This window comes from Myotis davidii, unplaced genomic scaffold (genome assembly GCF_000327345.1).
Source record: "Myotis davidii unplaced genomic scaffold, ASM32734v1 scaffold391, whole genome shotgun sequence".
NCBI lineage: Eukaryota > Metazoa > Chordata > Mammalia > Chiroptera > Vespertilionidae > Myotis > Myotis davidii.
The window spans coordinates 4,226,565-4,239,949 of record NW_006284336.1 but is presented as its reverse complement, the minus strand read 5'-3'; the positions used below and the strand labels follow the sequence as shown (position 1 = coordinate 4,239,949).

Here is a 13,385-nt window from a genome sequence, read left to right as displayed (position 1 = left end):
CTGCTTATCCCGGTGCTGGGAGGCTTATTACCCTTTTACTATATAGGATAGAGGCCTGGTACACAGGTGGGGGCTGGCTGGTTTGCCCTGAGGGGTGTCCTGGATCAGGGTGGGTCCCCACTGGGGTGCCTGGCCAGTCTGGGTGAGGGGCTGAGGGCCGTTTTCAGGCTGGTGGGTGACTGAAGCTCCCAACCTCTCCTTTTTTTCTTTTTATTCTGGGATTTATTTATCTTCTATGGCTGTCACTGGAGCTGTGGGCCAGCTTTAGCTCTGAGGCTCAGCTCCAGTCTAAGGCCTCGGCTGCTGAAAGCAGGTTTCTGGCCTTTGTTTACCTTCTGTATTTGAAACAATGTTGCGGTCCTGCTGGCTGAAGCCTGGCCGACTAAAGCAGGTTTCTGGGGTTTTGTTTAGCTTCTATATTTGTTACAATGTTTCAAACTGCAAGCTCAGAGGCCGGCAAAGCAGGCGGGGAACGTTGGAGTCCTCCGTCACTGAAGCAAGCAAGCCTCATGTTCGCTTCCAGCTGCCTGGCTGCTGGCCGCCATTTTGGCTGGCAGTTAATTTGCATATCGCCCTGAGTAGCCAATGGGAAGGGTAGCGGTTGTACGCTAATTACCATGTTTCTCTTTTATTAGATAGGATATGTACACACATATATATACATATATATATATTTCCTATTATAGAAAATTATACCATAAGAGAAAAAAATTAAAGAGACTTTTTTTTTTATTCCAGAAGAAAAGGACAGTTTTATAACCAGGCCCAGAAACTTGCACAAACAATATCTGTTACCAGTACATGTGGGTAGCAGTTAACTCTAGTTTTATTCAAAATGTGCTATAGCCCTGAGAAGGAAGGTCTCCAAGAAATTTTAATGAAGTCAGTATAACAAAACCTAACCAAAAACTACAGACTGAACACTCAGTGAAAACCAGTGCAAAAATTCTAAGTAAAATATTAACAAATACATTATAGAAGCACATTAAACAATGCAATCCTATATTTCACTCTTTACTGCCCCTGTAAGATGACTGTTTCACATCTCCAGCTCTCATCAGCCCTCCCAAGCTCAGTTGACGGCCTTGCTTCCTGTTTTACGTAAAACGTAGAAGTAATTACATGGGAAACCTGCCCATCTATCACACCCCATGCCTTCTCTCCTGCTGGCCCCAGAGTCCCATGGCCTCTTTCCTACTCAGTTCTTCATTCCTGTGCATACCCTTTCTCTCTCCTGTATCAGTGTTGCCCTTTATTACTAACTCATCCCCCTCAGCAGCGTGCAAATACATCTTAAGTGGCTCTCCCTTCACTCCATATTTCCCTCCAGCTACTGACCCATCTCTCTTGTCACCTTCACAGCAAATGTCCTTGAAAAACTCCAATGCTCCCCATCAGTGTATCTGTCATCTACTCCCACTTAAATTCTCATTTTAATTTCAGTTCTTATTACCATTAAATGTTTCCTATAGGATTTTGTAGATTTTGTACTGCTTCTTAAAAAACAATTTGAGACTATTTACATGCTTCAAGGCAGTCACCCATACGCCCTCATTTTTCATATTTATCCCATTATTTTTAGTTCAGTCTTCTTTTCAACATTTACTCGTGTGTTTTTGCTCCTACTGTATTCCTTGTTTAAGCAGGCAAAGAGTTTATTTAATTGGTCTTTTCAATGAGTCAGCATTTGTTTTTTCTTCTATTCTCTTTGTTTTATGTTTCATTTAGTTGGCTTTTATCTCTATTTTAGTCCTATTAGTTTACGAGTATTTATAAAATTTTAAAGATGAATGCTCAGTGCATGTGTTTTAAGTCTAGTTTCTAATGCTAAAATGGACACATCTGATGTTAGGTTTATTTGATTTTATTTGTAGGTAACATAGTGTGTTGGAAAGTTCAGTTTCTTTTTAATTTAACCATGGCATTCAAAACTTTTACTAAACCCTGGCCAGTCTGGCTCAGTGGATAGAGTGTCCGCTTGCAGACTGAAGGGTCCTGGGTTCAGTTCTGGTCAAGGGCATGTACCTAGTTTGTAGGCTCGATCTCTAGCCCTGGTCAGGATGTGTGTGGGAGGCCACTAATCAATGTCTCTCCCACATCGATGTATATCTGTGTCTCTCCCCCTTCCTTCCACTCTCTCTAAAAATCAATGGGAAAATATCCTCGGATGAGGATTAACAACAACAAAAAAACAACCAACAAACAAAAAACTTTTACTAAAATACAATAGGGGGTGGGTGGGTGTGTTTTCCATTCATCCCTCTGGGGCAGCGGTTCTCAACCTGTGGGTCGCGACCCCTTTGGGGGGTCGAATGACCCTTTCACAGGGGTCGCCTAAGACCATCGGAAAACACATATATAATTACATATTGTTTTGTGATTAATCGCTATGCTTTAATTATGTTCAATCTGTAACAATGAAATTGGGGGTCACCACAAAATGAGGAACTGTATTAAAGGGTCGCGGCATTAGGAAGGTTGAGAACCACTGCTCTGGGGAATCAAGTGAACTCTCAAGCAGCAAATCAGAGAAAAGTCCCTCTGTTAACTGTTTCATTAATAGCTCCTCTCCCATCTGTCCCACTTCGTCCTATGCGACATGCTTGCATATTAGGTCATTTGCATCTGTCCTCTGAGCTTATCTTTTCCTTTATGATTTCCATCTCAATTGTGAAACATTTCTTTCATGTTATCTTTTAGGTCACTGATGAGAATGTTTCTGCTCACATACTGAATTTTTAAATTCAAGAAATTGTTTTTTTGTTTCAAATTCGTTTTTTTCAGTGCTCTACTTGGATATCCTTGAAATCTCTTATTGACATATGAGTTAGGGTTCTCATTGGATGCTTCCAACAGTTCTACTTCAACTGCCAGCAACCTGTAGCAGGTGTCTACCTGGGTTTGTCTTCCTTTTATTATTCCACGCGAGTTCTTCTTTTCATTGTGTGCTCATAGTTTGGGTTTTTTTTTTTTAAGTATGTATTTTTTATTGATTTCAGAGAGGAAGGGAAAGGGAGAGAGAGAGAGAGAAACATCAATGATGAGAGAGAATCATTGATTGGCTGCCTTCTGCAAGCCCCATACTGGGGACCGAGCCCGCAACCCGGGCTATGCCCAGGACCGGGAATCAAAACCTGACCTTCTGGTTCATAGGTTGATGCTCAACCACTGAACTACGCTGGCCAGGCTGTGCTCCTGGTTTTGTCTGTTAGGTAGTCAGGTCAAGTTTTGGGTCTTTGTGGCAGGCCCAGTTTTTGCTCTTTGGGACTGACAGTGGGCAAACTTAGCTGTTCATGTTCAAGGAGGGTCTTTCTTTGCGCCTCTGGATCTCCCCAACTCTAAGGAAATCTTCCCCAACCTCAAAAACCAGGACCAACTCAGCTCCAGAGTGCACCCCAACCCCTCCTGGTCCTGTCGGACTCGAGTGTGTGCTGTACCCTTCCTGCAAAAGGATTCACACGTCTGTGGCTGAGCACTCACCAGGACCCACAGCATCCTGCTCTTTCCACTAGGCCAGTAGTCGGCAAACTCATTAGTCAACAGAGCCAAATATCAACAGTACAACGATTGAAATTTCTTTTGAGAGCCAAATTTTTTAAACTTAAACTATATAGGTAGGTACATTGTTAGTAACTTAATTAGGGTACTCCTTAGGCTTAGGAAGAGCCACACTCAAGAGGCCAAAGAGCCGCATGTGGCTCACGAGCCGCAGTTTGCCGACCACTGCACTAGGCTACTCCATCCCTGCATCTCAGCTTACCCAGTGCAAAGCTAAAAACCATTCACCCCAGGGTCATCACTCAAAGGTCCCAGGATAGCCAGTTTCTCAGTCACACCATCCAGGTGCTGCCAGGTCGCCCACAGATGATGACTAGGATGGAATATTCCAGTTCCTACACTTTCTCCTGACCCGTTTATCTGAATCTCACAAGTTTAGATCAGTTCAGTAAAGGCCCTTTTCTATTAACGGCAAAACTGGATATAATACATCAACTTAAAAGAAACTATTTACTTTCAGAGAACAATTCGACATGTATCCAAAAATATATGGTCTTTCTTTTCTCTCTTTGATCTATTATTCCATTACTAAAGATCTAGCCTCAGGAAATAATTTTTAATCAAAAAGTGTTATAGGAAGACTTTCATTATTTATAAAGTAAAAAGCTACCAACAACCTGTCCATCAGTGAGAGAATGGTTAAGTGAGTTAGGGACTCACACCTAATGAAATAGGCATTAATGGCTTGGAAAATCATATAATAACATAGAAAAAATGCTACAAATCATCTGTGAAGTGGATAAAGGGCACACATTCATATGCATTAGATGACTCTAGGCAAAAAATTATCAGGCAAAGGAAATATACCAAAATGCTAATAGCGGTTATATACAGGTTGTTTATGGGGATTTTTTCAAATCCCCCTCCTTTTCTTTTCCTGCTCCAAATTAAATATAGTATGTAATAAAATGGTACTAAAAATTCTCTTTGTAAACCATTCATACAGCTGAGTAAAGGACTGGAAATTGATAAAGTAATTGTGCCTTGTAAATAAATGGCTTCTTCAGAAGAGGCTTAAAGTGTTTATTGACAGTTTTCTGGGGCTTTAACCTCTCTCTCAGCAAATGTTTTATGAGCAAACTCCATCTCAGTCTTCACTGGATCAATCATTTGCTCAGACAAATCTCTCGTGAAGCTGTTTACCAGGGTCTCTCCCTGGCATCACGGAGGATACGGTGATAAATCAAACAGGGTGTGACCTTGGGCAGCGGGAAAGTCCACGGAACACAACCCAGTTCGGCTTCCCAGAAACTCCTAGCGCAGTGCGGGGCGGAGACACCATGGCCTGGTGGCTCAGAATCAGGTGACAGCTGCGGAGTTAAAGAAAAGCCCGGCGACCAGCAGCTGAAGTGAAATTTGCACATACTCAGACATTTCCTCCAAAATTCCTCCTCGGAGAAGCTCTGTGAGAGTCACTGTTCCACCTGGAACCCACTCAACGGGCCTGTATCCCTGCCACACTCCCCTGGCATCCCCAACAGCACCCAAAGCATGAAGCTTCCCACACCCAGGAAGTCAACTCTGGATAAACACATTTTCTTTTAAATAGAGTAACTTTCTCTGCTGCCAGCGGTACCTAATTATTTAAATTATGTATCATGTTTCCAAGTTGTTCACGACAGCTTTGCACAGCAGTATCTAGACAAATACTGTCCAACCGCCATCAGTCGGCTGGGGAGAGGTCAGCTTGACTCAGCCAAGGTTCTTCAAGCTTACTTATTCCAGGCTTTTGTGGAAGGCCCAGGCTTTACAATTTTACCATCCTGCTCAATGAACTGACCCCCTATCTGGGAATCGATCCTAAGGAATTACTTCTGAATTATAGGAGGAAAAAAGTGACCACGTGAAGATGTCCCTGAGAGCCTTATTTGTAAGTGGCTCCTGTCTAAATGCCCAATTTAGGGGATGCTTAATCTATGGTCCATCAGCTTGATGGAAAAATCTGTCAGCCTTTAAATGCTAATGAAGACTAATGGTATGAAAAGTGCTTATAATCTTGCTTTAAAGCAATGGTTCTTGATTGAGGATGATTTTTTGCCACCCTGGGGACATTTGACAATGTCTGGAGATAGTTTTGACTGTTATACTAGGGGAAGGGCGTGCTACTGGCATTTAGTAGATCAAGGGCAGGGATGTGGCTAAACATTTTACATTGCATTGGATAGCTCCCACCACAGAGAATGATCTAGCCCCAAATGTCAGTAGTGCAAACAAAAAAAAAAACCCTGCCCAGCCAGTGAGGCTCAGTGGCTGAGTGTCAACCTATGAACCAAAAGGTCAAGGTTCAATTCCAGGTCGGAGCATGTGCCCAAGTTGCGGGCTCAATCCCCAGTGGTGGGCGTGTAGGAGGCAGCAGATCAGTGATTCTCTTATCATTGATGTTTCAAGCTCTCCTTCTCCCTCTCTAAAATCAATAAAAATATATCAAAACACTACCAATAAAAATATCTTTAAAAAACTACTTTAAATAAAAAAAAAACTATACATGTATACAGGAATTTGTTATTATCATATTACAGTTAAAAATGCATTGGCCTGGCCCTGGCCGATTTGGCTCAGTGGATAGAGCATCGGCCTGCAGACTGAAGGGTCCCAGGTTAGATTCTGGTCAAGGGCATGTACCTTGGTTGCGGGCACATCCCCAGTAGGGGCTGTGCAGGAGGCAGCTGATCGATGTTTCTCTCTCATCAATGTTTCTAACTCTCTATTCCTCTCCCTTCCTCTCTGTAAAAAATCAATAAAATATATATATTTTTAAATGCATTGGCCTGGAAATGAAGGAAGCAAACAGACCAAATGCTAGCTTTATCTACTCATCTCTTCCCCCAAATTATAAGACTATATTTTCCACACAATCTGGTCTATACATAGTTGTTATTGTTTTGTTTTGAATCCTCACCAGAGGATATTTTTTCCCACTGATCTTTAGATAAAGTAGAAGGGAGGAAAAAGGGGGTGGGAGGGAGGGAGGGAGAGACAGAGAAAGAGAGAGAGAGAGAAATATTGATATGAGAGAGAGAGATGGACTGGGGCTGGGGATTGAACCTGCAACCGAGGTATGTGCCCTTGAGCAGGAATTGAACCCATGACCCTTTGGTGTGTGGGCCAAGGTTCTAACCACTGAGAAAACTAGACAGGCATGTGTGCAGTTTTTAAAAATCATTAATACAAAATAATATACTGTGGCTTTAGTCTGTTAATGGACTTCTTAAAGACCTCAGATAGTCTTATTAATGATTAATTGACAAATGCATAATTCATTGTAAAAGAGGAGAAATTTAAGACTTGCTCATTTCCAACAAGGACCCACTGGCTGACTCAGATGCCTGGTAAAGAAAGGAATTGATATAAACTTTCATGACCAAGCATTTCTATCACTGGAAGAATTATGAAAGGTGATTTTTTAATCCATAACTCAAGGTTCAAGTGAAAACTATAATTTTCACATAAACACTGCACTTATTTTGGCAGAATCCAAAGCACTACCATTTAAAAATTGTTTCAAAATGGAAAACTTTCTATCATCTACCCCCTTATCTTTTTGAGACAGAATTTCATTGTTGTGAGCTTATGTTTTACCAACAGAAAGTGATGCCTTTGAGTTGCCACTGAGGTTCTAGGGCCTCCTCCAACTAGTGTGCCTTTTAAGTCTCTGCTTCCTGTTTTTATTGCTTTCTGTCTCTTCTTATTTTTGCATCCCCTTTCATCTCAAAGCTTGTAAAATGCTTTGGAGTGTAAAACTACCACGGTTGCCAAACTGAAACAGCTATGCAGAAAAGACTATGTTCTCTCCTGTGAGTCCAGTTCATGCATTTTTACTGCATAAACTATGGCTGTTAAAAGGCATCCCCACCCTTTCCATCCTCCTTCCCCATTTGGTAGTTCTTAGCCGGATTCTGGAAATTCCCAAATTAGCAACTTCCAAATCACTGCATAGCTCTTTTTGTTGTTGTTAATCCTCACCCGAGGATATTTTTCCATTGATTTTTAAACAGAGAGAAACACTGACATCGATTGGTTGCCTCCCACACGCTTGGGCCTGGATCAAGCCTGCAACCAAGGTACGTGCCCATGACCAGAATCAAACCTGGCACCCTTCAGTCCACAGGTCGACGCTCTATCCACTGAGCCAAACCAGCCAGGACATCACTGTGTAGTTCTTGCAGCCAAAAGAATGGCAAACCAGACAGGCTGTGACTTCTCTATCCAAAGAACAACCAGATTGAGAAAATAAGATGTGTATCCAGGAGAACTGACCAAGATGGTCAGTTCCGGAACCATGATCCTAGTTTATCCCAAGAAAACTGGACTGACCACAGAAATCCCCCAGTAGGCTGATGTGGGTTTTGTGGCCAGGGGCTGGAAAGGTCTTTGGAGATTATATTGGCCACGTATGAGCACTTGCAAAAACACACACTGAGTGGGTTTCATTCTGTGGGAGGGACCACCAAGATTCAGAATCTGAAAGTCCAGAATCACAGTCAGTGTCCACATCTGCACTCACCATCAAACCAAGGCCTTAACTACCTTCAGCTTGGAGCTGTGTTCTCAGCATCCCATCTCAACGTCTTGCATAGTTCAAGGAGGCCAAGCCCTTTCTGCTAAGACTACCCTAACTGGCTAATGAAAGGAGGGATTCAATATCTTCAAGGCCTAGGCAAAACAGAAGGACCAAAAAAGCAAGCTCCTCCAGTAGCAGAGAGGACCACAAGAAGAGCGCCGCTTACTGTGGGAGTTGTGCTCTATGAATGTCCTTCCCCATGACAAGGTCTTGTTGGGTGCTTTTCAGGGATTACCCAAGACCCGCAGGCAGAGAATGGCACCCAGGAAGGATGAACTTACCTAGAAGATTTTTTTTTAGAGCGTCATCTCGCCTGGCTCTTGCTAAAATGAAACTATGAGGAGCTTGCAATGAGCGTCTCCCTTTCCAATGACATAGCCTCTCCTAGAATCATGCACTATTCTCCAAGAAGGATGGATGCTGGGAGAAAAAAACCTAGGACCTACGGGGAAATCTGTATCTGAAAGGAATTCTTTTGTAATGATGTGGCATGTTTGGCTAAATATTTCTCGGTGGGTTGAAGTCCATCAGCCTAGCTTACTCCTTGACCATTTCCGCCCCACCAACTCAGGGAACCCCGAAGTGCCTCTCCACTCACCAGCACTGGCCGCATCTCACAGAAAACCAGGAGGGAAGCCAGCTCGATGTCTTCACTGTACCCGTTCTTCAGAGGAACAGACCTAAACCCTGCAGCAGGATGAAAAACAAGGCAGAGGCAGGCAATTAATGTCCGACCTGGGCTTTCTTGGGGTACCCAGGGATCACGTGCCTGGTTCAAGGCACAGAGAGGTCAGTGCGCCATATTGGGGCTGACTTTCTCGAAACCAGAGGTCCCGTCCTAATGGTTATGAAGAGGGGCTCCAGGATGCAGTCTTGACCGACAGGCCCGTTTGGAGAAGTGAAGTTTAAAAAAAAAAACTGCCAACTAGAAATGAAAATGATTCCCTCAGAGGAAATTAAAACCCACAGCACATTACACATTGAATTTAGAGTGACTGCAGCTGTGGTTCAATTCCTTAAGTACTCCAGAGGCCAAAGACTCAAAAGAATAATGAATCCTCGCATCCATTTCCTCCACTTAGCCCTTTACAAAGCACAGGACGGGGAGTGTCTTTAAAGATTTCCAGTGGGAGGAAATCTTCCTGTCCCTTGGCAGTTCAGAGCCGTATTGATTATCCTCCGCTGAAAGCCTTTCCCTGTTTACACTTGGGACCGGAGTCTGACAATCAAATGTTTACTTGGAGGAGGTGGAGGTAGAGCTCCATTCCCCTGCCACCACCACCCATTAAGTAATGTTTGAGGCAACACATGTCAAAGGTCGGTTGGTTTGCTTGTTTTCGTTAAGTAGTATAAAAGAATACACCGTGAAAATGCAAGGCTCACTCCCACCCACTCCTAAGCCCTTATTCCACGAGGAACCATGGTTAACGGTGTCATCCCAAAACAGTCTCTGCATTTGTTTGAATTTCCTTTAAAATCGCAAAGGATAGTACCCTGACCTAAGCAATTCTGAACCTTCCATTTTCCATTTAATCCTGTACCTTGGGGATTCACTGTATGGCTGTAGGTTAACTTGAAAGCTTTTATTGTTAAATTAAAATTTTAAATTTAATGTACAGTATTATACTAGATACATCAGTGTCACATGTACAATGTAGTGATTCCACATTTTTATATTTTATAATGTGATCACTCCACTAATTCTAGTAATCTTATTACATATTATTGACTATTCTCCTTCGCTTTTTTCAACCATTCCCTGCATCATCCTCCCCTCTAGTAACTATTCCTTTGGTCTCTGTTTCTATGAGTAGTTTTTGTTTTGTTTGTGGGTTTTGGGGTTTTTTTTAGATTCCACATAAAAGTGAAACCATATGGTACTTGTCTTACTCTGACTTATTTCACTTAGCATAATACCCTCAAAATCAACCCATATTGTCACAGATGACAAGATTTCACTCTTTTTGTTGCTATGTAATATTCCATTGTGTATGTGTGTGTGTGTGTGTATGTGTGTATATATATATATTCTCACATCTGCTTTATCCATTCATCTATTGATGGACACTTACGTTGATTCCAGATCTTGGCTTTTGTAAATATTGTAAATAATTGTGCAATGAATATAGGGGTGCATATATCTTTTCAAATTAGTGTTTCTGTTTTCTTCGGATAAATACTCAGAAGAATATTCATCCTGTTTTTCATATTGACTACACCAATTACAGTTCCCCTCACGGTGCACAAGGGTTCCCTTTTCTCCAACACACGTTATTTGTGACTTTTTGATAACAGCCATTCTGACTGGTGTGAGGTGATATTCACTGTGGTTTTGATTTGCATTCCCCTAATGATTCATGATGTGGAGCATCTCTTCATGTCTGTTGGCCACTGTATGTCTTCTTTGGGGAAATGTTTTTTTCATGTCCTCTGCACATTTTATTAGATTGTTGTGGGGTTTTTTTGTTATTGAGTTGTATAAGTTTCTTCTATCTTTTGGATATCAACCTCTTATCAGATATCATTTGTAAATATATTCTCCCATTGGTAGGTTATTTTTTCTTTTTGTTTGTTGATGATTTCCTTCACAGAAGCTTTTTAGTTTGAGGAAGTCCCATTTGTTTATTTTTTGCTTTTGTTTCCCTTGTTGAGGTTGAGGGGATGTATCCTAAAAGATATTACTCAGATTGGTGTCAAACAGCTTATTACCTATCTTTTCTTCTAGAGGTTTATGATTTCAGGCCTTACATGTAAGTCTTTCATCCATTTTGAATTTATTTTTGTATATGGTGTAAGAGTGGTCCTGTTTCTTTCTTTTGCAGGGGCAGGGGCATGTATCTGTCCATTTTTTCCAGCACCATTTATTGAAGAGACTGTCATTACTCCATTTTATACTCTAAGCTTTGTTGTAGATTAGTTAAACATATAAGTGAGGGTTTATTTCTGGGCTCTCTATTCTGTTCCATTGATCTATGTGTTTGTTTTTGTGTCAGTACCATACTGTTTTAATTATTATAAGTTTGTAATATAGTTTAAAATCAGGGAGCATTATACCTCCAACTTTGTTCTTTTTTCTCAAGATTACTTTGGCTATCTGTGGTCTTTTGTGGTATCATATAAGATTTAGAACTAACTGTTCTAGTTCTGAGAAGGCATATTGCTATTTTGTTGTTGTTAATCCTTACCTGAGGTATTTTTTTCCATTTTCAGAAAGTGGAAGGGAGGGAGAGAAAGAGAAAGAGAAAGAGAAAGAGAAAGAGAAAGAGAAAGAGAAAGAGAAAGAGAAAGAGAAAGAGAAAGAGAAAGAGAAAGAGAAAAGGAAGGAAGGAAGGAAGGAAGGAAGGAAGGAAGAAAGAAAGAAAAGGGAGAGAGAGAGGGAGAAACATTGATATGAAAGAGACACATCAAATGGCTGCCTCCCGCACGTGCCCTGACTGGGGCCAGGGATTGAACCTGGAACCCAGGTACATGCCCTTGACCGGGAATTGAACCCTTAAGTGTATGGGGCTGACACTCTAACCCAGGTGTGGGGATCGTTTGGCCTGCTGGCCACATAAGGCTGGCAAAGTCATTTGGTCTGGCCCACCAAGGCATTAGGGGTGAGTTAATTAAATGTTTGACCAAATATAGCAGGCTAATTTTTTTTTTTATTAAATTGATTGGGGTGATATTGGCCAACATGAACATACAGGTTTCAGGTGTGGGTTTTTACGTTACAAGATCTATATGTTGCATGCAGGCTAATTTTTAAGTGGATAATCTGTATGGCCCACAGGTGATGTTATAAACATCCAAATGGCCATTGGCAGAAAAAAGGTTCCCCACCCCTGCAAGTGTAACCTCTGAGCCAAACTGGCCAGGGTGGCCATTGTTATTTTAGGAATTGCATTGGATCTGTAGATTGCTTTGGGTAGTATGGTCATTTTAATTATATTAATCCTTCCAATCCATGAGCATGGTGTATATCTTTCCACTTATTTAGGTCCTTTTCACTTTCTACAATGTTTTACAGTTTTCAGAGTACAGTTTTTTCACTTTCTTGGTTAAATTTATTCTTAGGTATTTTATTCTTTTTGATACAATTAGAGATGGTATTGCTTATTTAATTTCTCCTCCCGATCGTGTATTATTAGTTATAGAAATGTGACAGATTTCTGCATATTCTGTATCCTGCTACTGTACTGAATTCCTTTATTATTTCTATTAATTTTGGGTGGATTTTTTAGGGTTTTCTATATATAGTATTGTGTCATCTGTAAATAGCGAGCTTTATTTCTTTCCAATATGGGTGCCTTAATTTCTTTTTCTTGTCCGACTACTGTGGCTAAGACTTCCAATACTATTGTATAGTAGTGGTGAGAGTGGGCATCCTGGTCTCATTCCTGATCTTAGAGGAAAAACTTTCATGTTTTTACCATTGAGTCTGATGTTAGTTGTGTGCTTGTTACATATATAACCTGATCAAGTTAAGCTCCATCTATACCCACTTTATTCAGAGGTTTCTTAAAATCATAAATGGATGTTGAATTCCTACAAATGTTTTTTCATCATCTATTGATATCATCCTGAATTTTATCCTTAGTTTTGCTGATGTGATGAATCACAGTACTAGTTTTGTGGATGTTGAACCACTCTTGCATCCCTGATATAAATCCCACTTGATCACTGTGTAAATTCCTTTAAAGTACTGTTAAATTTGTTGTGTTTTGTTGTTGTTGTTAATTTGGCATCTATGTTCATCAGAGATATTGGCCTGTAATTCTTTTTTAGTGTCTTTGTCTGATTTTGGTATAAGGGATATGCTGGCGTGTAGAATGAGTTTAGAAATATTCCTTCCTCTTCACTTTCTTGGAATAGTTTGAGAAGGATAGGTACTAATTCTTCTTTAAGTGTTTGATAGAAATCACTTGTGGAGTCATCTTATCCTGGGCTTTTGTTTGTTAGGAGTTTTCTTTATTAAATGTTTCAGTTTTATTGCTAGTAATTGGTCTGTTCAGATTCTCTGTTTCTTCCTGGTTTGTCTTGGAAAGTTGTATTTCTAGAAATTTATCCATTTCTTCTAGACTGTCTAATTTGTTGGCATATAATTGTTCATAGTATTCTTTAATGATCCTTTGTATTTCTGTGGTGTTGATTATAATCTCTCATTTCTCTCATTGTGTTTTCTCTCTTTTGCTTAATGAGTATTGCTAGAGGCTTGCTAACTTTATCCTTTCAAAAACCCATCCCTTAATTTCATGAATCTACTGTTTTTCTATTTTCTATT

General features: G+C 40.8%; 1 protein-coding gene across 3 annotated transcripts in view; it reads right to left on the bottom strand.

Moving 5' to 3' along the window:
* The window catches only part of PLCG2 (phospholipase C gamma 2), a 137,793-nt gene that overhangs the window by 5,386 nt on the left and 119,022 nt on the right, over positions 1-13,385 (bottom strand). For all 3 annotated transcript variants that reach the window (XM_006754468.2, XM_006754465.2, XM_006754467.2), the window contains one exon: positions 8,718-8,806. In XM_006754468.2, the coding sequence (XP_006754531.1) occupies positions 8,718-8,806 (89 nt within the window). The remainder of the gene's footprint in view (positions 1-8,717; positions 8,807-13,385) is intronic.